The sequence below is a fragment of the Poecile atricapillus genome, chromosome 2 (assembly GCF_030490865.1).
Source record: "Poecile atricapillus isolate bPoeAtr1 chromosome 2, bPoeAtr1.hap1, whole genome shotgun sequence".
NCBI classification, from domain to species: Eukaryota; Metazoa; Chordata; class Aves; order Passeriformes; family Paridae; genus Poecile; species Poecile atricapillus.
Genome location: NC_081250.1, coordinates 39338577 through 39363978, shown reverse-complemented (window position 1 = coordinate 39363978; position 25402 = coordinate 39338577). Strand labels below are relative to the sequence as shown.

The following is a 25402-nucleotide window of genomic DNA, read 5'->3' as shown; positions in this document are numbered from 1 at the left end:
AAAAATAAACATATGTGCACTTTTTTTAAAATGAAGACTGTTTTTAATTTAGAAATAAAATTCCTTGGGCATTTAATGTGTTAGCGATTTGTTGGAAGTTGGCACTTGGGTTTAAATTTTTCTCACTGCTTGCCTATGAGCACTTCCAAAGCATTGTTTACAAATGCCATACTGAGATACATTATGTATTTATATGCACACATGTATAGCACCACAGTTAATTTTTATATTTCCTAAGGCAGCCAACATTGAGACTCACATGCCTACATGAAATACATGGAAAGGAAATGAAAGCTGAAGTAGCAGCCAAGGAACATGGCATCATCTTAAATTAGAATTTTATTACTTTGGTACTAGTTCCATGATCTTGAGGGCTGAAATAGTAACTTTTTCACTATGCTAGTAGGAATAATAAATGTAATCTCAGCAAAAGTGAACTACCCTGTGTTAAATCTCAGCTTTTCTGAGGGCTATGTACCACTATCTTAAAAAGTCACAGAAGCTGAACAGTGACCTGTCAGAAGCAGGCAGCAGAGGCAGCATGTAGTATCACCTACATAATCAGAAAACGGCTTGAATTTTCAAGGCCTCACTCGCTTAGGACTCTTTAAATCTGCATTCCTAATAAAGTCTCCATTCCTAATAAAATCTCCACAGGTCTTTGTGTCCAAGGTTCTTCACCACAGATCTTTCTGTAGCAGCCCAAAACAGACGACTAGAAGGAGACCAGGGGTTTTTTTTTTTTGCTTCTCTGGGATGCAGTTTGGGTAGTGAAGGGCAGATGTGATGGTGGGGACGAGTTGCTGCAGTGATATCCCTGCTCAGGCAACCCAGGTGAGCCTGAAGGTGTGGTACCCTCAGTACTGTCAAACCAGGGCAGTACAAAAGGGGATTTATATCCTGAATGACGTTACTGCCTGCCAAGGGGCTCTCGATGTTGTAAAATATGGAATAGGTAAACATTTTCTTAAGAAATTATGCTCTTTGATCATTGTATACTTTCAAACCAAATCAACCAGAAAGGAGATTTAATCTAGCTCTAAGTTATGTCCACGTGTTAGAAAGACAAATTGCTTGTTGATAGAATTGCTTTTTTAGGGCTCCACATGTTTCATGAGATCACACCTCAAAGAGCTGGAGGTTTACAAAGCTGGGGAAGAAGGATGTACCACTGACAGTGGGCACAAGAATTTACTTGTCACAAGGACATTTGGCAGAGCTCCCAAGATAAGGAAGAAATTAGCAAAGACAACTCAGCTGCTGTGCTGGGATCACCTCTGACTGGATAAAAGGTAATTCTGGCAGGGGAAGTCTGCAACCATTTACTCGAGAGAAAAAATGAGGACGTGAGCTAATCAGCGTAAGAAGTAAGGGAATCATTTGTGCATCCCTTTCTGCGCAGATCTATAAATAAATCGTGGATTGGCCCCTTGCACAGCGGGTGAAAGAAGCTGCTTTGGGACCCCGAGATCCCGGTGTGATCGGGAGGTCCCGCTGCCCGGGGCCTGCGGGTCAGGATTAAACCCGCTCGGGCCCTTTAAGGCCCCCCCCCCCCAGCAATGCGCCGTCTGTGGGGCTGGGGCGGTGACCTCAGCGCTCCTACCGCGCATGCGCGCAGCGGCGCTGCCAGGCTGGCGGCTGTGACCTCGGTGCTCGCACGGCGCATGCGCGTGGCGCAGCGCCGGGGGCGGGCAGCGATGGCGGCAGCCGTGGGACTCTCGTCCTCGCCGGGTTCCCCCGCTGTGAGCGAGCTGTGCCAGAACAGGCGGGAGATCTTCCTGGAGGCCTCGCGGCTGCTCCTCACTTACGCTGACAACATCCTCCGGTGAGCGGGGTCGCCGCCCTCGGTCCGCGGGCGGTGCCGCAGGGTCCCGCCGGCCTCTCCCCGGCTCCGCGCGGCGCCTTCGGTTCTGTTGTGTAATACCGGAGCTCAGAAGCGTCTCGCGTGTTTTTGTCGTGATTTTAAAATTAATGTTGCTTACCTAGGGGTGTAGTGTTCTGGATTTCTGTTTCTTTCATTATTGCTGGTTGGTTTGCTTTGAAAGTTTAGGAGTTTGTGCATTAAACACAAAGTGATGCCTTATTCCTGATTCTTCACCGTAGGTGCGTATTAAAACAAGTATTACTGTACTGAAAAAAGTGGGTGCATAGCAAGTAATTTAACTTGTTTAAAACTATTTTAACTTCATTTTAACTTCCTTGTATTTTTTATTTTATTTTTCGCTTGCCCTTTGCTTCTGACTTCGCAGGGTTGGTACCAAGAGTTAATTATAGCTGAATTTCTGCGAGGTGGCTCTGTAGGGTGCACATACACGCCGGTACATGCGATTGACCTTGATGTCTTCCAGCAGCTCGAGGAGTATGGGCTGCTCCTCCCTGTCTATATCTGGCTCTTGAACTGCTTGTAAAAGCTGCTGTGTGACCGAGAATGGCGAGTCCCAGGCTGGCTTCTCTTAAAGAAAAAGGCGAAAGAAGAAGGTTTTTAAAAGAATTGACTGAGGAAAGGGTAGCTGAGAGGTGGCACAGAGATCGCAGTCGTTTCACTCAGTACCAAGCAGTTTAGCACAACCTCCACGGTGGGACTAGAGCCATCCAGCATTAACCTGACAGGTTCATTTAGAATGCACTAGGTATAGCGGGATGTGAAGTTGTCTCTAAGTGTCTTAGCCCTGCTGGGCATGATTACAAAACACGAATTCATGAACATAAGTTGCAAGCTAAACTTTAGCACCAACTGGTAACTCTCAAAGTAGAAAAAAGGCATTTATAATGTCAAAGTTTTATGTAGGTTTCACCTAAGTGATGTAGATTAAATTAAACTTAAAAAAAAAAAAATCATAGTGCAGTTAGCCTGCTTTTAAGTGTTTACTTAATTTGAAAATATAATTATAACTTTCAATTTGTTCAGGAATCCCTATGAGGAAAAATACAGATTAATTCGGATTGGAAATCCAGCATTTTCCACAAGGCTGTTGCCCGTCAGAGGAGCAGTTGAATGTTTATTTGAGATGGGGTTTCAAGAGGTGAGTATAATGTGGTAACTTCAGGTGCCCTCATCAGTTTACATAGTAAAATTTAAAATTGGAATTTTTTTTCTGCTTCTCTAGTGGCAAGGCAGTAGATTTTAGGGCAGTTGGTATATTCTTTCAATTCTTGCCTGCAAATATCTGTAGCTAACCAGCAAAGAATTTAGATGTGGTTGCTTCAGAAAAATGGTGGGCTAACCTAATGCATAACAAGATATTTTTTTTTTTGCTGGTCAGGCACGCTGATGGTTTACTGAATGGCTGGATACATATCCATGCTAGCACAAAGGAAGTGGTGGGAAGCAGGGTAGACTGTTAGGTGAAATAACAGTGTTGCACTATAAATAGTAAAATGTGTGTGTGTGTGTGTATATAAAATAAAAAAAAAATAACACTATAATAGTATAATATTTATGTGTACTATATATATTATATATCCCATTAGGTATTATTTTTATTATATATATTATATAATTATATAAATAATAAAAATGTAGCACTATAAATAAGTGTTGAAACTGCCATTTTAAAGAGAGGAAAAAAAAATTTAAAGCCCTGCTCTTCTTCATGTTCCTGCCATCAGTAGAGCCCAGTAGTGATTTAGGGGAAGCTGATCTGATTAAAATTTAATCTTCCAAAACAAAACGAATTTTTCAGCCAATTCACAGTGCTGCTGCACAAGTCCTTGTGTTGTCATGACATCAGCGAAGGGCAATAGACTGACTGTTCAAGTAGTAGTAGGAGGGTGAGTTCTTCAAAACCTGTTTTTAAAAGTTACGAAATGTTATCCTAAAATAGTGTTGAGTGAATCTTGATTCTGTTGCAGTCAGAAAGATGTGTTTCAAAGATTGTTTTGTATTCTCAAGTGGTCCCTGTCTTGGTTGAACTTAAACTGACAAAGCTTGTTAAACTAGAAGTAGTTTTTATAACTACTGGAAACCTGGCCTGAAAACCCAGCTCTTGTTTAACGGTGCAAAGCTCTTGCTTTGCTTTAATTTGATGCCACACTTCTGTATGGGTATGTACATTATGTTACTTAGGTCCAGCTGTCATGAGACCTCTGCCTTCTCTTTGGGTGAAGTTAATTACTGTAATTTTTTAATTGAAAGAAAAAGTGTGCTGGAAGAGGTGGTGACTGCAGAGGGAGAAATGGTCTGTGGATTTTTTCTCTTGCTGGTGCTCCGGAGACTTTTAATGGTGTATTTTTGCAAGGAGGTGGGCAGTGTAGCTAGGGAAGCACTCAGGCAGATCTCTGGGAGTGTGTTGGCTCAGTCTTACGGTTATTGTGTCAGTCAAAGCTGGAGCTCACAAGCTTCTCTTCAACTGTATGGCTAATATATTGTTCTTTTGTTTCTGCTTGGTAATGGCTTGATACATTCCATTTAGTTTTGTGGTGATTTTAAGTGTTAACATGAAGTCTCCATCTATAGTGATATGTGACTTCAAGTAACTGTGGGTAAATAAGTCAGCTTAATAAGCTTATTAAGTAATAAGTAGAAGCTGAATAGTGGTAGAAACTGAAACTGTTAAAGGATGAGTGCTTCAGGATATTCATGTTTTTAGTAACCTGTTTCTTTATGTTAAGTACACAGGTATTTGATTCTGTCATACTTACTGATCTCATGTTACCCTGCCGGTAATCATGTTGCAGTCAAAAATAAAATCTAGAAATCAACCCAGGTACCAGTTTTAATAAGAGTAATAATGAAATAAAAATAATAAGTAATAAAAATGAAAACTTAAAACTTCAACGTAAAACATACCAGTACGTAAGACAATTTCCAGCAGATGCCATTCTAGGGACTTCTTCCTTCAACATTGAATGTCTTCCTGTGTTGCCTAGGATTTCACTGAGGTGCTGTGGGAACTGAGCATTAGTTGTTCCTTTCTGTTGTTGCTGCTTTCTGTGTCACACCATAACTACATAGCCCACAAATGGCGCTCTGCAAAATAAGTTACTAATAAAAACATATTGTTATGAGCCCTCTTTCTCTAGATTGACTTTAGATTCTTGATCTGGTAGGCTTCTGAAGCTGTGAGAGGCTTCAACCTTCTATTGTAAGGGACCTAATCTAAAAACTTGAATACTGCCAAGCCTTAGGATGCTAGCTTCCAGTAAACTGTCACCTATAGCTACAGATCATTGACCAGCTTAGGCTTGCATTAACTGCTGAATTCATTTGTCTGAATTTCAGGGAGAAACTCACCTGGTTTTCCCTAAGGAAGCTTCAATTGACCAACTACGTAAAATCAGAGACTTAATTGCTGGTGAGAGGAGTAGCAGACTGAATGAATCAAACCAAATCCACAGATCGGGATCCTCTGAAACTGTCACCAGCACTCAGACAGCTGTACAACGGCCTTCGAGACCTGTTGACTCTGTTCTTGCCCCTGCCCATCAGCAATCAGAAACATCACTTGTGCAATCTCTTGAAATGGTAATTATAACCTGCAAACTTCATAGGCTCATTAATCTTGCATATGAAGAGTGAGGAAGAGGTAACTATTAGGACAGGTTGCTCAGAGAAACTGAGTAGTCTCCTAGAGCAACTTGGTCTTTTCTCATAGCTAATCTTGCTTTAAGAAGGTTGGACTAGGCTTATTTATTCAGTGGTTTCTGAAGGTTTTGGAATGTTTTCTTCATTTTACATGCAACTTAAGCATGAAACGTGCCAAAAATAGAATATTAGCAAGAGATTTTGTTGAAAATGTCCATAAATATTCTATTGATCAGGGTGTCAAGAGAAAAAGCTGATACGTATTAAAAAGGAGCAGCAAGATGGGGAGCAAGGGTGAGAGTGGGAAGCTAAGACTAGGGTTATATTTGATATTTGAGAGCCAACAGAAGAACAGGTGCAGAATTGTAATGTTTATAGTTATTGGTGTCTTGGTTCATGCATTTTGATCTCTATGTGTAGCCTGTGAGGAGGGCTTTCTTTTTTCACATGTGCCTGTCATTAAAAACAAATTTAGCCAGACAAGGACAAGTTTATAGATATTTAGGCTGTTTCCTTTGTCCAAGAGGTTGAGGTGAAGTTCCTGATCAAGACAGAGCAGAGTCCTTTCATCTGTTGTTAACTGGCCTGATGGGAGAAGACTCAGCACCTCGAACAACTTTGAAAAATTAAGTTACACCTTTTGATAGAAACTTTTAAGGATCCTTTGGTTTAACTTTCTGAAGTGTTTTCTCCTAGAACCAGTGCCACTTTAGTCTCAAAGTTGGTGTACGATGAATCCTTCCAAAAGCTCACTTCCCATGCATCCTTAGATGCATGTTGCATGTTTTAAATTATATTATCAGTATATTGTTGGATATGAACTAATACATACTGTTTTTTCCCAGTACCTACACAAGTCAGTGAATGAGAAGCAGCAAAGCATTGTTTGAAGTGATGGCTTTTGGGGATAGAGAGCACTGAATGACCCATCCTTACACCAGAGGTCCTTTGAGCAAGGTGCTGGTGTAGGTTGTCTTGAGACATTTAATCTAATTATGTTAGCATGGCAGTAGTTGCCTTTAAAATATAATGACTGGATTTCTTTTGCTTTGGGGATTTCTGGGTTGTTTTTTTTGGCTTGCTTCTAGACTTTTACTGTTCCAGCCACTTCTGCAATGGTGGTTGGAAGTAATTACGAAACCTGTGGAATGATTTGCTGCTGTTGTACTGCTTAGTACTGGAAGCTTTAAAAGTTGATCCTGCAATGGCAACAATGTTGCACAATATTGACACAAATAACTGTGGTTAATCCTTAAAATTCCTAGATTTTTTGCCCCTGCATGTGCAAGCCGTCAGGGTTGTGGATCCATTTCTCTGAAACTATTAATTTTCCATGCTTCCATGCCTGGGTGGTGGGACCAAACATACTACTATTTAGAGACACCAATAATGCAATGTTTGCGCTCTGTTAGAGTGCTGTATTTAGCAGATCTCTACAGGGAACTCTACTGGTAGGTCTCTGAACCATTGAATTTGGTCTTTATAGTCTGGATTGATTGGGAGGAGGTCTGGCAGCGACTTTGCCATTTTGCTTGCACAGCAGTGGGGGGTTTATTTCCAGTGAGTATGCTGCAGAGTTATAGTTGTATTATTGTTATACGCACTGCTGACAGATCTCAGAGAGATTTAGAGTTGTTTCCGTAGTGCAAGCATTTTTTTCTTGCCTGTGTGTTTCACCTGTCATTCATGGGAGGCCTGGTAAGTGCAGGGAAAAGCAGCTTATTTGAAACAGAGAAATATTCCTAAATGCACAGTTCTAGGGACTTAGCCCATCGCTAATTTGCTTGATTGATTTCTTCTGCATATTGTCATAAAATATTCTTGAGACTTGGGAAAATGGGAGCTCTGGCTAGTTGTTAATCCTGTTGGATCGGTTCTGATCTGTTTCTGAATGGCATAGTGATTACAGGAGGAAAGATATATCCAAACTTAAAACTGCAGTGAGGTTCACCTCGCTTCTAAGATTAAATGCTTGCATAACACTTCATACAGTGGCTTTCATGAAACAGATTAAGCCCTAGTGTAACACTGGTGGTTTTGCCTCAGAAACCTGAATTGTCGAAGAATCAGGGAGACTTCCTGATGTGCTGAACAATATCCCTGCATACCCTTTCAAGAAGCTGACAGACCATGAAGGTCTTTAGGCCTTTGTCAGTCTCTAATGTCCCTTACTTTGTTCTTTCAACTTTCATTAAAGTGAATCTGGACACAATGTAGTTTATGATGTTAAACCAGTTACCTACAGCTGATGAGCTCCAGGAAGAGTAAGACCAGCTCTATTTTTCTATCTTTGTTCTATTTTAGCAGTTATGAAAACTAAGGACTGATCCTGCAGTACTGTAACAGCATAAAAACAATCACTTGTAGTTTAAGTGCTCCCCTAAAAGAAATTATCTTCTGAAGAGTTCTCACACCTGGGTGTATTATATTGCATTTGCTGCCAGCCTCTCAGGAAAGCATTGCATTTTTGATTAAATTAAGATGGTAGTTAACAAGGCTGAAGGCTGAAACACGATGTAGCAATAGGGAAAAGGTAATTTATCAGTGCCACAGGCTTCCCCCAGAAGTATGCCAGACTCTTACTTTAAAAATCACATTTCACTTTCTGTATTGTTCCCTTTTAAATGAGAACAAGTAGTTTGCTGAGATACCAACTTCATTACTATCAATTTCAGTATCAATTAAAATAGTTTTAGTATCTATGTGTGTACATTATTGGGTGCAACATGCCACTAGTGACTCGTAGGATAATTGGCTGAAAAAACCTGGTTCTCAAATCCAGTTGCTACTGAAACAGACTGGGTGGTTCAGTGCTTCAGTGTCTATAAAACCTCTATCAGAGCTGATCTGTAAAAGAAGGAAGTAGAAACAGACAAGCAACATTCATGAATAAGAAATATTAAGCAGAATTCATCAATAATATAGTTCTACAAACCAGTATAGCAGTGTCCAGAAAATGAAAGTGATTACAAGTCTTTTTTGTGGATTTTGAGTAAAAGATGTCCAAAAGAAAGGTGTGGGGGATTAGGTGGGGAAGAGAAGTCAAAAACTTTCCCATTTGAGGTGTCTTTAAAAACAGTTTTCTCCCTTAGTACACTTTTCACTCAAGACACCATTCAGAATGCTCGGAGATGACAAGACTGGCTTTACAATTTGGGTGGTGGTGGTCTTCAGTTTCTGTTGATTTCTTTGCAAATAAACATTTCACCTGTAAGTAAATACATAATGTAAATATGAATTATGTAATGTAAATAGAATTATGACTTACTTAAACTAAAATAGAACAGCTTGGTTATTGTGCCTGAAGGTGAAAGTTAATAAATCATCTTGTGACTGAAAATCCTTTTGCAGGCTGCAAACATCTTGAAAACACTTCAAACAAAATTTGAGAATCTCGTATTGATGTATGAGAATCCTTCTATTCAGCAGAAAGCACTAGCTGCAATTCCCCTCCAGGAATTGAAAAACAAGGCTCAGAAAAAGCTAGCACAAGCTACAAGACTGGACAAAGGTAATGCTGCCAAGTTGAAGTGTATATGGAAGCAGAAATGTTCTTTCAAATGTACCATACATCGTTGATGTGTGTTTGGTCGGCGGTCGGCAGGTTCCAGCTGCTGTTTCTAAATTGGAATTAACTGCTTCATAATTTACTAGTCTTTTATTTTTTGTTTTGCTTTTGTGATCCATCTATTGTTGCTTTTATGTAGAAATTTCTGACTCCTAATTTCTGAATTAGTAGAAAAAGGTCCTGTGGAAACAAATGTTGCATTCCTTGAATCTTGAGTGAAATAGGTACAAGGAGAGGAGGGGAGCTTCTTGTTCAAGTAGTCGTTGTTATGAAATTCTCAGAGTGCAGTTTTCCTGCACATACTAGAGTTCTAAATTCAGAATAAATTTTTAAATACAGCCTCTCTTTTTTCAAGTGGTAATGGTGAGATTTTGAATGAGATCTTTCCAAGATGCAGATAACAAACAAATGATCACTTCCCTTGCAAATGCTTAAATAAATGCGGTTATTCCCTCTTCTTCTTGGACCTAGATATGAAATGTTGGCATAAATACTTGCGGCATCAGTGTCTAAAATTCCTATTTTCTTCATAAATGAGAATTTGTTTGGAATGTATGAAGTTTTTGTCAGTTAAAATGACATATTTCTGTTTTCAGGTGATGGTTTTAGATTTGCTTCAGTGGTATAGTGAAATATTGCTTCTATAGGATAAATATTAAAAAAAATACAATTTCAAGACCATATTTAAACAAAAAAAATCCTTCTCACTGTGAATCTTTGATAGACTGTTTCAAGCAATTCTGCTAATCTTACAGAAGTGCTGTTGGTTTGCAAACCAAAAATAATCTCGTCAAAAAAATAATCTGTTTTTTTTACAAATTACTTTGTTGTGTCTCATATGGCCACAGTAATGTATAATTGTGCCTTTGGCATTAAGGAAACTTTTGACAATGGAGTTTCATAGTAATTTTTCTTCTTTTATAAAACTGTATTGGGAAGTGAGAAACCATGTGAACAAGTAAAAAGCATTCTCATTCAGCAGCATGGGACAGTACAATAGGGAAAAGACACATAGCAGTAATAAATTATACAAGGAGAAAAATAAAGAACAAGCCTGCCTCTTAGACTCCGTTCTAATACTACTGTGCACATTGTTTAAAAAAGGGGAAGGAGGCGGGAGGATAGTGTTCTGGGTGTTTCTTCCCAAATCATCAAGCTGACTTAATCAAAATGGCTTCCAGACCTTAATTTAGATATGAATAAAGGGGAAGGGATGGAATTCCATTGTTTTGCATTGTGACAGCTTGAAAGCATTTTTCAAGAGCTTTATAGAAACATTTGTTTTGGAATGGACTCTATATGAGATGTTTCGGTAATTGACTTTCAGCTTCTTTGGTTTCTGTCCTGCTGCATTAAGACCGCCACCTCTGGGAATAAATACTTAATGCTAGGGGACACTTATTTTTAGGATAGGCCTTGCAACACATTATAAGCATTCTTGGCTCATAAAGACTGTACTAGGAGAATAACAACTATTTGATGGGAAGTATAGCTTTGATTTTACTATTTCCCTTTGCCACATTTCATTAGAAAGATGTGTTGAACAGTCAAAAATAGCTGTGTATCACAGCCAATTGTGTTTTCTGTTCGAATAAGTCACATTTATCATTTTTCCATGTGATGTTTTAATGAAGGTTTTGTTTTTCAAATGAAGGGAAGAATGTTTATAGTGCATAGCAGTTATATTTTCACAGATGGGTTCTAGTTTGAATGTTGTTATCCAGGAAAAAAAGAGTATGGCCTGGGCTTGAAATCTTCTCATTCAGCTTTTAGCAGAGTTTGAATATACAAGCGTATCCTTTCTGTAAGTAGTAAGCCTTTTTCTGAGTGTTCCAGCACAAAGGTTTTCCACACACAGGAGTAAAAATGGAAATTTTACTATAATTAGGAGTCAGATGTTCTTGCTTTTATTGACAGATGATCTCTTCCCATGCACTTCATGATCTTGGCAATGTGTGTTTGATAGTGTTAATGCTCCTACAGTCTTTTGTACCAAAAATGGCTACAACTTCAGAGCAAGATGTGAAATGAGCATAAAAACTAATCTTGGGTTTTTTTTCACCATCCTGAAAAAGGAGCTAGTGCATAAATTTTTAGTGCAACAGCCGTCAATTTCCTTTAAACAGCATTTGTACAAATTTATTTTGTATGTTAATATTCATTAGTCAAACCTGTCTGCACTGTGACTAGAATAAAGCTGTAGTGCATAAAAATAACCAGGCAGTAATACCTTTGATTGCAGTGTGGCCTAGATGATAAAGTTATTAGGAAGAATTATTTGAATATTTATGTATCTGAGAAGGAAGACTATCTCTCTGGGGATTGCATTTAAAGATTCTAAGGAATTTAAAGGAATTTTCAAGTTTCTCTCTTGAAAAACTGGATTTTTTAGATTTGTTTTTTAGGTAAAATGGGGCTATTTCAGAATGTCAGAACAGTGAGAGTATGTTAGTGGGTTCTAACACCTGTTGTAAGCAGGAAAATGGGCCAGAAGAGTCTGGTGTGGTAAAATCATCTAGAGTAGAAAACAAAAGACATCCTGTGTCTACCTTGGGTAAGCTGAGAAAGGTGTTTATTTGCTGAAATTAGAACAAACTTAATGTGTTTGCACGGTATATATGTATTTTCTACGATAATTAAGCCGTGTTTGTAGAAAATCTGTTTATAGAAAGCCTGTACACCTGGTTGTTTAGACTGCTGCCAGTGTCTGGTTCTTTAGGATTTTGAAATCAAAGCAATTGTTATTCCTAGTTTAATAGCTAACAATAGGAAAATATTTTGGAGCATAAAAATAATTAACTCTCTGTTCCAAAGTCCTGGAAGAGTGTGAAGGGCATCAGGAAATTCACCAGGCTGAAATGTAAATCTGACTCCTTTTTCTGAGCAATTTCTTATTCTCATTTTAACTGTAGTATTTAGGACTGCAATTTTTTGTTCTTAAGTTTGAACTTAGTCTTGACAATTTAGATTTTCTTTTTTTGTATGTGTTTAAATAATATATGAAGCTTTTTAATACAGTTTTTATATTTAAAAGTACAAAAAATATATATAAAGGCCCAGAGATGCTGATTTGCATGGGCACTGTCAAGTTCAACTAAATTACTTTTACTTTTCCATTTGAACCATGTGTTGTATGAATTTTACAGGTGCACATGTGAATGAAGAGGACTTCTTATTGTTGGAGCTTTTGGATTGGTTTAAGACTTCCTTTTTTCGTTGGGTAAATAGTCTTCCTTGCAGCAGGTGTGGTGGGCAGACAGAGCCTAAAAGTGACTACCTGTTGCCTACTGATGATGATCTAAGGTGGGATGCCAGTCGAGTAGAAAACCATTACTGCAACCAGTGTCACCTCTGTAATAGATTCCCAAGGTGAGCATACAGAGACTTGCTGTCTTTTTTTCTTTCAAGAAACAGCTTTGCATTTGTGCATTTTGTGAACAGGTGAGAAGTTGTTAGTTCAGAGAGTAGAGAAGCTGTTTTAAGTAACATAATATAATGTTGGATGAACCAGCAATTTCTCTACAAGATTAGAGATTTTTAAAAACAATATGTGCTTTCTCCTATGCAGACTTGTTCTGAATGCTTGTCTGGCTTGGTTGGGGGTTTTTTAATGTTAATTTGATGAACTACAGCTTCCAAATTAAATATGTTAGTATTGGCAACCATATGTAGGTAGTGTTTTGTTACTGCACGGAAAACTTCATTTCTGTAGGAAATCCCAGTGTAATGTACATCTTTTGCTGCATCTGTATCAGAAGAGCAAATACACAATTCATTTATACTTCTGTGATGTTTAGACATTTTTGCTAACTATTTAAACGACAAGCATACAAAAGTCATATTTTAAGATGTCTAAATCAATTTTGAAAACTTAACCAGATTAATTTCATTGCTGCTGTAAACATATGATGGAATCACGTGAATTGAGGTAGCATTCTGATCAGATGCATTTTCTGTGGTACAGCAATTATTTCCATTATCTTCTGTGGACTGCTTGGTACTGAAGTCTGTTCAGATCATCAGAACACGATGTGAAGATTTCTGAAAGGTGAAATGTATTTTTAGTTGTTCATCTTTTGTGTTGCTTTTCTCCTGTAGATATAACAACCCTGAAAAACTTCTGGAAACCAGACGTGGACGTTGTGGCGAGTGGGCCAACTGTTTTACACTGTGCTGCAGAGCTGTAGGGTTTGAAGCAAGATATGTCTGGGACTGTACAGGTATCAGTGTTCTGGAGTCTTGAAACATTAATACAAACCTGTGCAAAAGGAGTTTATGTATTTTATGTCTCTCAGATCATATTAGCCATCAGGCAGCGTGTGCAGTTATGCAGTCAGCTAACTGAGACAATATACATTCAATTTCCTGTCTTGCCTGATGAGATGAAATACAGTTCTGCAAGTAAGATCAGATGACTGACTTCAAAATGATACAATCTTTAGCTGAATGTAAGGGACTGTGATCCTAAGAAAAAGGAAGCTTTGGTAATGTTTCTAAATGTAGATGAAGAGAAAACACATTCTTTCACCTGTTCCTTCATTTAATAAATCAGTAAAAGTTACAATATTCTTCAAGATTAGATAGAGGCTCTATCTTCATAAGTTATAAGTGTTCATTCTTGGCCTTTGTTACACAGATCATGTGTGGACTGAAGTATATTCTTCATCTCAGAAAAGATGGCTTCACTGTGATCCTTGTGAAAATGTGTGTGATAAGCCTCTTCTTTATGAAACTGGCTGGGGAAAGAAGCTCTCCTACATAATTGCATTCTCCAAAGATGAGGTAGGAGTAGTGATGTTAATAATAAACAAACTTGCCCTGAAGCAAGTGTGCAATGTATTCCACCTTGGTGTGATTTTCAGAATTATTGTAGAAAAGCATACTTTCTTTAACTGGCCTCTTTAAATGAAGCAAGATATGTGGAAATTTTTGGTTGCTTTATTTTCTTTCACTTGTGCTTGAGGTTGTTGATGTCACCTGGAGATACAGCTGTAAACATGAAGAAGTACTCTCCAGAAGGACAGCACTCAGCGAAGCTACACTGCGAGAGACAATTAACGCACTAAATAGAACGGTATGTGACTTTTCTTCAGTGGGTTTCTGAGAGTGAAACGCAAGTATCTGCACAATGTGGAGTCCTCAAACAAAGGAATGTATTTGGTAGGAATATCCATGCACTGTGGATATAAAAAATGCTGTTAATTACCCATTTTACCCTGAATACATAGGAATCAGTGTGTGATGAACTTACTGGAAATAAGATAAATGATAGTATGTAAGATGATTGTCATATTATCTCTTATATACACAGATGTGTGCATATATATTATTTTTCCTAGGGACTTTGGAGCAAATTTGTACTTGCTAGGAGTAAACTGCAACTGCTTAGTAACTTATGTAACTTAGTAACTGTGTGGACTCCTTCAGGGTGTTTGAATGTTTTCCACATCAGTGCTGCTATAATTTGAAAACAGTAGCATTTACAATTGTAAGAAATGCAGGTTTAATTTGATTTTAGTGAGTTTTTACAAGCACTAGGAAGTGAGAGGAATGATTCACGGACTGTTTTGAAGCCTTTCAAAAGGTGTTGATACCAGCAGCAGAGTTTTGACTCAGAGCCACGTGTATTTACATTGTTCATGCTTAACATCCCAAAAGTACATGGAGCCATTTGCACCTGCATGTCATGTTTGCAGAAACTGTCTGCTAAGGTTTTTTCCACTCCTACCTGGGACACCATGAACTTGGTTCAATATTCTATAATACCATAAAACCTTGAACCACCTTGGGGTTTCAGTTTTGTCCTCCCTTCCTTACAGGGCTAATTCCCATGCATGGAAACTTTAGTTCCAGTGGTAGTATACATCTGATGACTTAATAAACAGATTATGCCTTTCTTGAGGCCTGCTGGCTTGAGAGTTATAGCCATAGATTAAGATTATGAAGAATTGAGCTGGAGTAATATTTTGAGACCAGGGCTTGAAATCGTTTTAACAGTAATGAAAAATTAGAGTCACATAGCAGAGCAGAGCACTGAGAAGAGTAACCAGAACAGCAAGGCAAAAGGAGGTGTAGGATCAAGTTGAGGAATGCATGCTCTTTGTGCAGAGTTGCAGGAATCTAGTGGTGTTCCCTCCAAGCCATGAATGCCTGCTGGTTACAGAACTAATCTGAGGGGTCCTTTCTTCTGATCTTTTGGCAAAAGAAACCAATCACCACATTCTTCACCTCTACAGCTGTCTGTACAGAAACAACTTTGGAAATGGGGCAGTAGTAAGTTGGAAAATTTCCCTGACAATACTGATGGAATCAGGAAACTATGACAGGGGTCATTTTTGTCTTTCCTGCATAAAGAGCAAGGGCTGTTACTTCTCTGGATGTCTGTCTGTTCCACTGCCAAGCAGAGGCCACACAACAGTTCAGAAGTTGTTGAGTGGTTTGCATAGCAGACAAGATTAAAGTAATCTCTTCTGTACTTATTTTACTTGTCAAAAATAGTTTGTGTGTTTTATGTGGGCCAGGCATTCCTAAATGTGTGTATAGCCTTTGGATTACCCACTCTCTGATAATATTCTGTAGTACTATAGCACATATTGACACAAATTTTCTTCACCTACTGCCATATTCCAGGCTATTGTCTGTTATCCAGATAGAAAGTGGGGAGGACCCTGAACTTTCACTGCTTTCATTAGAATTTGGATGGTGGAACAGAGAAGCAAATTATTTTTTTATTTGCTCTCAGCTCCAATCTTTTGGTAGTGATTATAAATGGTTATAGTTATAGCCAGGTCAATTCTTGATAGGAAAACTAGTAATTTAGGTTGGATTACAAGCATTTCATGCTCATTAATGTGAGATGAACCAGTGTTCTTTGTCAAAGGTTTAAGATTCCATTCATGCCCTCAAATTATCTGTTGCTCATCCAGCAGTAAGCCTACTTGAACTATTGGCTTTATATAACTATATATATAGTTATATATAACTATGGGTTATTGGACTCCTGAAAGAAGAGAGTCCTTCAGGAAGCATCAACAGCACAACTCGTGCATGACACAGAACTGATTTTAAAGGTGCAGTTCACCATCCTTCGTAATACCTTTGTCTGCCAAAGAAAGGTGTGGCCTGACCAAGTATGTAGAGGGTAATACCTTGAAACAAACAAACAAAAAGACAACAACAACAACAACAGCAACAACAACAAAAAAAACCAAAAAACAAAAAAAAAAAAAAAACAAAACAAAAAAAACCCTAAAAACCAAATAACCCAACCAAAAAAAAAAATCCAAAAACACAAAAGCAAGAAGTTTGAGCCATGGAAGCTGGGGTTTTTGCAATCCATTTCTGATGACAATGTCATTGGTAGGAAATGTAGTTGCAGGTTTCCCAGCACAGGCTGTGTTGATGTCTGCTGAGTCTGAGTGTTTGGCATGTTGGACCTGCTGCATTTCTGTGCAAGAGTCTGGGTGGCAGGAGATGACAAGAATTAGCATACTTGTGTTGTACTGTTTATACTTGAAGGACTAACTGTTTTCTTGTATTATGCATGATGAGGTGTGTTTTCTGAAGCCTTTTCATGTTGAAGCACTGCTCTATAACAGGTTTTTCAGCTGTTGTTACAAAAACTACACAGCATCCAGTTCTCAGCATGACATCAGTGATTTCAGTGGTGATGACCACTGACACTGGGTTTCCACTACATCAGAGTACTTAAAGGAAATTGTGAACTGGTGTTGTTAATTTAGGATGAACCATATCAAACTTCCTCTGAGCTGGAGCAAGATCAGTACTGCTGCATAGGGATATCCTAAGTGTCAGGGCAACTGTTAGATTCAGAAAGGCCTGATGTTCCATGGGAAACTGCTGCAACCAGTGCTTGTCATCCATCAACATATGTAGAGGTGTATTTCCCCCCTTGCTGTGTAAGAACTGGTATTTGGCATCTGGAATATGTTCAGCTGGAGCTGTTTCTTGTCATTTCTCTGTATCTACTTTCCTGTATACAGTTCCACATTGTTGATGGGAACAAAAAAGGTCTTCAGATGTTTCTTTTGTGATCTCTATTAGCAAAACTAGCTGGGATCAGAGCTGCTTTTGAGATAATTGAAATGCCTATCAGCCTCAAGTGTCAGGTCCCAGTGGGCTCAGTGTGCATGCCTTGGGTGATCACCAAAGCAAAAAAAGAGATGTGTGTAATCATTTATATACTCAATGTTGAACTTAATTTTTTCAGTCCCATGTGGGTTTATTCACAGTTAAAAAACTGAAAAGCTTCACATTCCAGATTTGTATATTTGACATGAAAATCATGTAGACAAAATACTAGCATATCAATGAAATTTTAAAAGTTGTTTACCAAAAAACTGCTCAGAGTTTTATTCATGTAGTCAAAGAAGACATGTAATTCTTTTTATTTTTCACTAATTTTCCTGGAACTAAGTTTTTCTTTGTTTTCTCACATCTGAAAAATGGAAATGTCAAGGTTTGTTTATGACAGAATCAGCGAAATAACTCTTTAAAAAACTTTTATTTGGGCTTAATCACAAAACCAAAACTGTTGCCAACCAAGTCACTCCACCTTTGAGAATTAAAATTTGACCATATGTGATTCTTGCCTTCTCTTTCCTCCAGATAATATTGAGAACAGCTATGGTACAGCATACATATGAATAGCTATAAAAACTGTTATGGAAGTGTTTTATTGTCCAAGTAAATATTGAAAACAAAGAACAAACATTATTTTAAAAGAATTCCACATAGTGTCTGCAAGTTCTTAGAGAAAGCACTGCTGTCACATAACTGTACATTTATGACTGCTTTATATTTCTGTCTGTGGTATAAGTTTAATGCTTCTAACAATTGGTCTAGACTTTAAATGTTTATCTGTTTTTTCAATTATGTTTTTCCCAGTTAGTGTCACTCTAGAGCAGAATTACAAATACCATTTTTTCAGAATGTTTTCTTTTTTCCTAAATGTCTTTTTTTTCAGAGACAAAAGTCTTTGTCAGAAAATAGAAAAAGAGAACTCCTGGAAAGGACTATTGTGGAGCTTGTTGAGTTTATTTCTCCTAAAACCCCTAAACCCGGTGAATATGGTGGAAGGACATCAGGCTCAATGGCTTGGCGAGTAGCCAGAGGTGAAATTGGTCCAGAGGTATTTAACTTTTGCACTGATGACCATCTTAGAGGTAGCTAACTAAGGCTTCATTATTATGACCTGTAAAAAAAAAAACATGGTAGGTAGCCAGATTCAGCTCTAACAAGTGAATCTTGCAAAAACATTAGGTGAAAGTTTGATGTGAATTCAGTAGAGGTCCACAAGTAATTTTTGAGAATTGATGCTGGAGAATTGATTCTAATAATGTTTGGGACTCCTTGATATAAAGTGTGTTTTGTTCTTAGAAGTTAAAAATACCTTTTTTATTTAAATTAGTCTGACAGAAGTAGGAAGTATGTTAGTTGAAAAAATTGGGAAAACTGTAAAAAATTTTTGTACTTGTAATATTAGTTACTTCCAGGTTTTAACCAATAGTAGGTTTTGACCAACTATTTTTGCTAATCAATTAACAAAATTGGGAGCAATTAGAATTGTATAAATTAAGCAATCACTTAAATAATAAGCTTGATTGATTTTCACATCAATATTTTTTTACTGTTTCCAAAAGCAAGGCTTAATTATTATTTATTTTATGCTAAGATACAGTTTCCCAGTACCATAAAAATATTTAACATGAACCATAATAATATTTCACTTTGAGGATGCAAAGGTGTGACATCAATTTTGTAGCAATCCAGTCATGTGGAATGTCTAATTGTCCTAAATAGAAACAGTTAAGTGAAATTAATGAGTTTCTTAGGATTGTCTAATTTTCAGAAACTAATAGTTTATTGCAATTCTCAGTTGTTTGGAAAACTTAATTTCTGAAACTCGTAAGAACAATGACTTTAAAAAAAAATAATACTATGATGCTACAAAGTTTGTACTTTAAGTTTTTTTGAAGTTGGTTTGAAAACAGGTATACACAAGCACCTGTACATAGTAGTCACAGGTTTGCTATTCAGAATAACCATTTTCTTATTGTACAAGCAATGTATTCAACGTATAAATTTTCTGTTCTGAAACTCTAATTTCATACTTAAATTATATTATTTCATGTTAGTTTGTTAAAAAATTACTTCTAAAAGAAATTACATGAAAATTTAAAAAATAAAATTACTCCTCCCCTCTGGAAAAGTTACAGGTGTACTGTAGGAAACTGGTTTAAAACATTTCTTCTGCAGAAACGGTTTTGTGACCTCTCTTAAAAAGGACATTTTTTTTTTTTTCACTTGGTAGCAAAACTGAATTGCAAAACCATGACATACTATTTAAAAGTAACATAGTCTTGGGGGAATTTAGGCATTGGGGAATGAAGGTGCGTCTGTTTTTTGGCTTTTTCAGAAAAGAAAAGAAGTAGTTTTTATTCCCTCTGAAAAGGAGAAGGCATCTAAACTGTTCCATCTCGTCTACAATGTAATAGATGATAGTTATACACGGATTTCCAATAACAGTGAAAAAATAAGTGGCTGGGAAGCAGGTGTTTGGAAGTCAGAATCGGTTTGGAGAAAGGTTGAAACAGATTGGAAAATGGTAAGAATACGAATTATTAAAAGCCTATAACATACAGTAAAATTGTGGTAACTCCAGTAAAACAGAAACCCTTGCCAATGTTTGTATTCAAAACCTCTCTTGGTGCTCATAGAATTTAGCTGATGTTATAAATGCTGTTGTTAAGATTCAGTAAGATGGCCAGATGGTACAAGAAATTAGAAATAAATATAACTTGTCAGAAAGGATAATAACAGAAAGGATTATAACAGAAAGGATGAGTGAATTCTCTGCAGGTAGGTAAAATCCTTGCCAGAACACCAAATTTTAAAAAGTGGCTTCCTTCTTAGACTTTTGGGAAAATGCTGATTTATTGAAAAGCAGTATTTCTCTTGAAACAAAAAAGGTACTTGTTGTTTTTAAGAGTAATTTTATAGTGTATATCTCTTTGATATACAGCCAAAGGAAGAAATTGTCATCCTAAATAATAAAATTCCATCTGCAAGAAGACAAAAACCTGTCAGTTTTCCAGAATATTGTATACCCTGCCCAAAATCCTTCCCAAATGTCAGGACTGAGCAGCTCAAGAGTCATAGGCTCTAAATCTGAGAACTGTTACCTGTGAAGTGGGAAGGGGTTGTGTACTAGCAAACAGCTTTTCCCACAACAGCAGCCAACTGTGGAACACAATGTTCTTGTCAGGGACTAGAGCATGTTACTGCTTTTTTCCTCTGCCATTTTACTAGTCTGAAGAGTCTCTGACCAAATAGTCTTCTAGCTTCCCACTGATGAAAATGGAGCTAAGTATGTATCTGCCTTTTGAGATTTTCTCTCCTGGGTCTGTACGTAACTGATTTGCAAAATGTAATGGGGGAATAACTTGAAGAGGCTATGCTGCACTAAAGAAAAAGAATAAGGAGAGAAACAGGAGAATAGTATGAAAGATGTCACAATGAAGTAGACCTAATAGTAAAAGAGAAGTAACAAAAAACTCAGAATAAGGGACAGATGTTCTGTTCTTCCCCAGGATCTGCTAAAAATCTGATAGCGCATTATGTTTTCAATTCTGCAGTGACCAGTTATCCTCACTTTTGCAAGAAACATGCTGTCCCTGCACTGAAACAAAACCACAATTTTTCTCAGCTCTACTAATCTTATAAGACAGGGTGAGACTGATCTATAAGACCAGGCAAAAAGACTTTACCCTTGTATTCAGTAACACATCCAAAGGATGAGATGATGGCACTGAGAAATTAGGAGCTACTGCTCTAGGTCTCTTTCAGGTTTGTGAGTAAGGCATGTTAGTTCTGCAGGAATTGCATCCTGCGGAAAGTGTGTAAGAATCTAAGAATTTAAAATTACTTTTCATTGTGTGTTGTTTGTATAATGGGAGATAACAGCAGAGGGAGAGATTGTCACCCTGAAACCTCAGCTGAGCTTGCTGACATGGTTTTCTAAAGACTTTCCCAGGACAGTAACTGTAAACATAGATATGTGTACATTCTTTCTGTTACACGTCTTGTGATGGGCATCTCTCATGGCCAGTGCAGTGAGAAAGTGTTATCCTGACCATCCAATCCCTGGCTGTGGTCAGAAACCTATAAATCCTGGGAGGAAAAATAAACTTTCTCTTCTTTTCACCACACCTCAACCTGTGTCCGTGTGATCTATTCATCTTCAGCGGCAACAAGAGATTGTTACAGGTTTGCCTGTTCTTTTTGTACAAGATGCAGCTTTGGACTTTGATTCAGCAGCTGTCCAAGAGCTTAAAAGCCAAAGGAACCTTTACAGAAGTACTTGGTAAACATTTATAATGTGTTGAATGGAAAGGCATTTAAATCTAAAAGCCACAGAAAATGTATCTGTAAGCATTAGACCAGGAGTACCAGAAAAGAACCATTTGGTTTCATGGTACACAATGCAAACAGGTACAAACCACAAATTGAGTTGGATTACCTGGAGACAACCTGGTATCTAGGACTCAAGGAGGCAGACTACAGTAAATAATAGTGTAAGAACCTGTAGATGTGAAATCCATGGATCTGTGAAAGGCTTGTTTTCCAGAATTGCTGCAGTGGAAGAGAATTTGAATGGTTGGTTGGTTAGGTTTTTTCCTCTGAATTCAGACATTTTTCAAATAATACTAGAAACAAAACAAAAAGTTAGAGGAAAGTCAAGAATAAACAAAAGAAATCTTTAAATTTTTTTTTTCTGATTAAATGCTTGGATATTATAGTGAAAGATGAAACAGACTAATGTTTGAGGCTTTTCTAGTGTTCAAAACTATATTTTTAGTGCCTTTCAACCAAGTAGTATTCAATGGGGTGTTTTGGCTTCCTTACTCAAGTACAGCCATTCAGCAGGATCTGATCAAAGGAAAGCTCTTGCTAGAACCACTGGAGATTGTGGAAAAAAAGGTGCTGGCCTCCACACATAAAAAAATGTGTGGAGGCCAGCACCTTAGTGAACATTAAGATTACATTCACATGAAAACAGCTTAAATCATTACATTTTTCGTAGGTGATCTTCAGTGTAAGTCCTCACACCTTTGGGGTTTTTGAGCTTTCTTCAACATGAAAATAGTAACACTAAAATTTTGTTTACTAGTCTGTCAATGACATTTCTATATTAGGGTGCGATCTTTTGTAAAACAAGCTACTGTGTTTTATCATTTTACTCTGGGTTGTGTTTTCAAGATTAAAAAATGAAGAGCTGACTAAGTCCACTCAGTATGATATTAAACAGAAGCTTTGACGTGACAGAATTTTTATTAATTTAGGATTCCAAAAGGATCATGGTAGTTTAATCGGTAGTGTCTGTTATTTGGATTTACTGATAATAGATGTTGGACTTGTCAGGCACTTGTGCCCAAATTCTTGAGAGGGTTCACAGTAACTGTAATGCACGTTAATATGTGAGTGTGACTGTTAAGCCAGGTGAAGTTCAGAACAGCATTGGGACTAAATGAAATTATGCAAAGTTGCAGCAGTTCAAATGATGTTAATATGGGATTTACAAATGGCTGGCATGAATGATGTGCTTTAACTGAGACACATCAAGTCCTAGGAGAAGCAGTGTGCAGGCACAGCTGAAGAATCTACTGATTGCACAGTTCTTTTCATCAACAGTACTGAACAACTGAAGTGTTCTGTGCATTTAAAAATATATCAAATTCTCCTTTAAAAATAATAAACTTAGGTGTTTTTGTGGCTTGAAATTTGCTATGGATGTTGAAATAGCAAGGGGCTATGAACATGTACAATTACCTAACTGTGGAATATACTTGAGGATGAAGAAAGAGTGTTTTTTTGTATAAAATTGTACTTTGTACATTTTTAAAGGTTCAGGGGCTTGACAAAGAATGCAAGTGTGTTATCTTGAGATTTTTATGTTGTTGTTACAAGGATTAATTTGATGTGTGTTGGTCATCTCAGTTTTTGACATGCTGGTTGTCTTCTTTCCGTGTAGGTTTATTTAGCTCGAAAAGAAGGGTCATCCTCTGCTTCCGTCAGCTGGAAGTTTGAGTGCAAGTCAGTCGGTCTAAAAATAGATAACATTTCAGTTAGGACAAGCAGTCAAACATTTCAGAGTGGAAGAATACAGTGGAGACTTTGCTCTCCTACAGCAGAAGTTGCTCTGATAGGAGGTAAGTCTGGAATTTAAATAATGAATTATATCATGTAGCAGAGGTGTAACTGGAAATATTTTATGTGGAGAGAGTGTGCAAACATTAAAAACAAAATATGAATATTCTTTACTTTTCCAACAGTGTTTCTTAGCAAGGCCAAGAAAATACTGTGCATTTAATTCAAGATGGTACAAAACTCAGTTTTATTAATGTACACAGCCCTATGTTAACAGAGCATGGCAAGCAGGAGCGGAGAGTGAATACAAGATACCTGTGTTTTACTAGGAAGGATAGATACATCTGTGTCTGGTGGCAAATGTCGCAGCTGAGCTCCTTAAACATCCATTACGGCTTAGATTTTTTAACGTGCATTCTATTATTATATACTGTCTGGGGCTGTGGCTTACTGAATTATTTATCTTTTTCCTCCAATAGATAAAAATCTTTGCTCCTATTCAGATTTTTCTGGAGCAACGGAAGTTATGTTGGAAGCAGTTTTAGATGGAGGGGATGGTGAAGCTGCATGGCAACACACACAGCTGTTTAGAGAGAGCTTAACAGGATGTGGGGAAAATTGCTTGGAGATGATTATAAAACTCAGTGACCTCTGAGAATCTGAGCTGCAGAAATGTACTTTGGAATCCTTGAAGACACTATACTATGGATACAACGTGAAGATTTGGTTGGCAATTCCTCTTCATCCTGCTGGCAGCTTATTTCCTGTTTCACTGCTTCCATTAAACCAACTTGAAACTGCACGTGTACTGAATAGGTAAACATCACAGTGAGAACCTCTTTGCTATAAAAACACCAAAATTAAGGGATTGAACCATAAAGTACCCTTAAACTTTACAATGAAAAGGAAACAACATTTTTAGGAAGCAATACATGATTATAGAAGCACAAAGCAATTGTAATTGATTTTAATTTGGAGTTTTGGGATTGGGTTGCTGGTTTTTTGGGGGTTTTATAATCTATTTGGAAAAACAGTTTGAATTCTGTTTTCCAATTACAACAGATGCTTGTGATGATTTTAAAATATTTTAAGCAATGTTAGAGGATTTAGACATTTTTTTAAAAATTTGATTTCGTGTAGTATCCAGAAGTGCTGAAATTAAGTTAATTTCAAGATTGCTTCAAAATTTTCTTGTTAGATGTCTAAGTATTAAACCCATGTTTAATACCTAGAACTATTCAGAAGCATGATGGTTGCTGGAAAAAATAACCTCATTTTGAAAGAAGTGTTCATTATATACCTAAAATTGTCATGGCCTGTGATATGAAATTGGGGCTTAAAACTGATTAAGAACATGGTATTTTTTTCTATGAAAAAATAGGTTATTCAGTATAAATACTTTTTAATGGTATTAATTCAGATTTGCTTAATAAATCTTTTAAAAGGTAGGCATGTAGGTTGAAATCCTTTTAAGCTATTGTCTTGACTTGCTTCAAATACTATTCCCAGATTTGATGTAAAAGCATATACATTTTTTTTCTGTTCAATTAATGCAGTGTTTGAATTTATTTTCAGTCAATATAATAAAAAATACTATCCAGGAGATGTCAGATGTTGCTATGAATAAAGCGTGGAGTGAATGTTCAGATTAGATAGTCTTTTTCAGAATGTGAGGAAGGCCATGCGTGGATTATACAAGAGATTTTCTATTACGGAACTAAAATGCAAAGTTCAAACTATGGTTTTATTTTAAAATAAGTGAGAATTAAGGATGATGTTCTCAAGATCAGTATTTTTAAAGATTTTCTTCCTTTTTCTGACCTTTCCAACCTCTGTATTGAAGTGTTTGTCAGAAATAATTTATGTTGAAATAAATGTTTGCTGACCTTTCAACAAATCTAAGCAAATATAAAACTATTCAGATTTTATTAGAAAACTGCATATGCACAGTGAACACAGGCATCTTAAAAAATAGTAGATTATGGCAGCTCAGAAGTGACAGAACAATGTGTGATGGATTATATACCCTTTACTTCAGAATGTAAATGGAGAGTTTATGAGGGGAATTAGAGTTGGGGAATCCCTGTAATACAGAATAGCGCAGTGACGGTACTGTGTTGTACACACTGGAAGGATGTTTA

The 25402-nt window shown here is 37.2% G+C and overlaps 1 protein-coding gene across 1 annotated transcript; it reads left to right on the top strand.

Annotated features, from left to right (window-relative positions):
• The first annotated feature begins 1644 nt into the window (after positions 1 to 1644).
• On the top strand, positions 1645 to 24063 carry NGLY1 (N-glycanase 1). Its single transcript, XM_058832579.1, has 12 exons — positions 1645 to 1825; positions 2909 to 3023; positions 5222 to 5464; positions 8876 to 9035; positions 12239 to 12461; positions 13191 to 13312; positions 13729 to 13874; positions 14056 to 14166; positions 18079 to 18243; positions 19531 to 19719; positions 23146 to 23323; positions 23741 to 24063. Exons 1-12 carry the CDS (start codon positions 1665 to 1667, stop codon positions 23914 to 23916), a joined length of 1989 nt encoding a protein of 662 aa, XP_058688562.1. The 5' UTR covers positions 1645 to 1664; the 3' UTR covers positions 23917 to 24063.
• The last annotated feature ends 1339 nt before the right edge of the window (positions 24064 to 25402 follow it).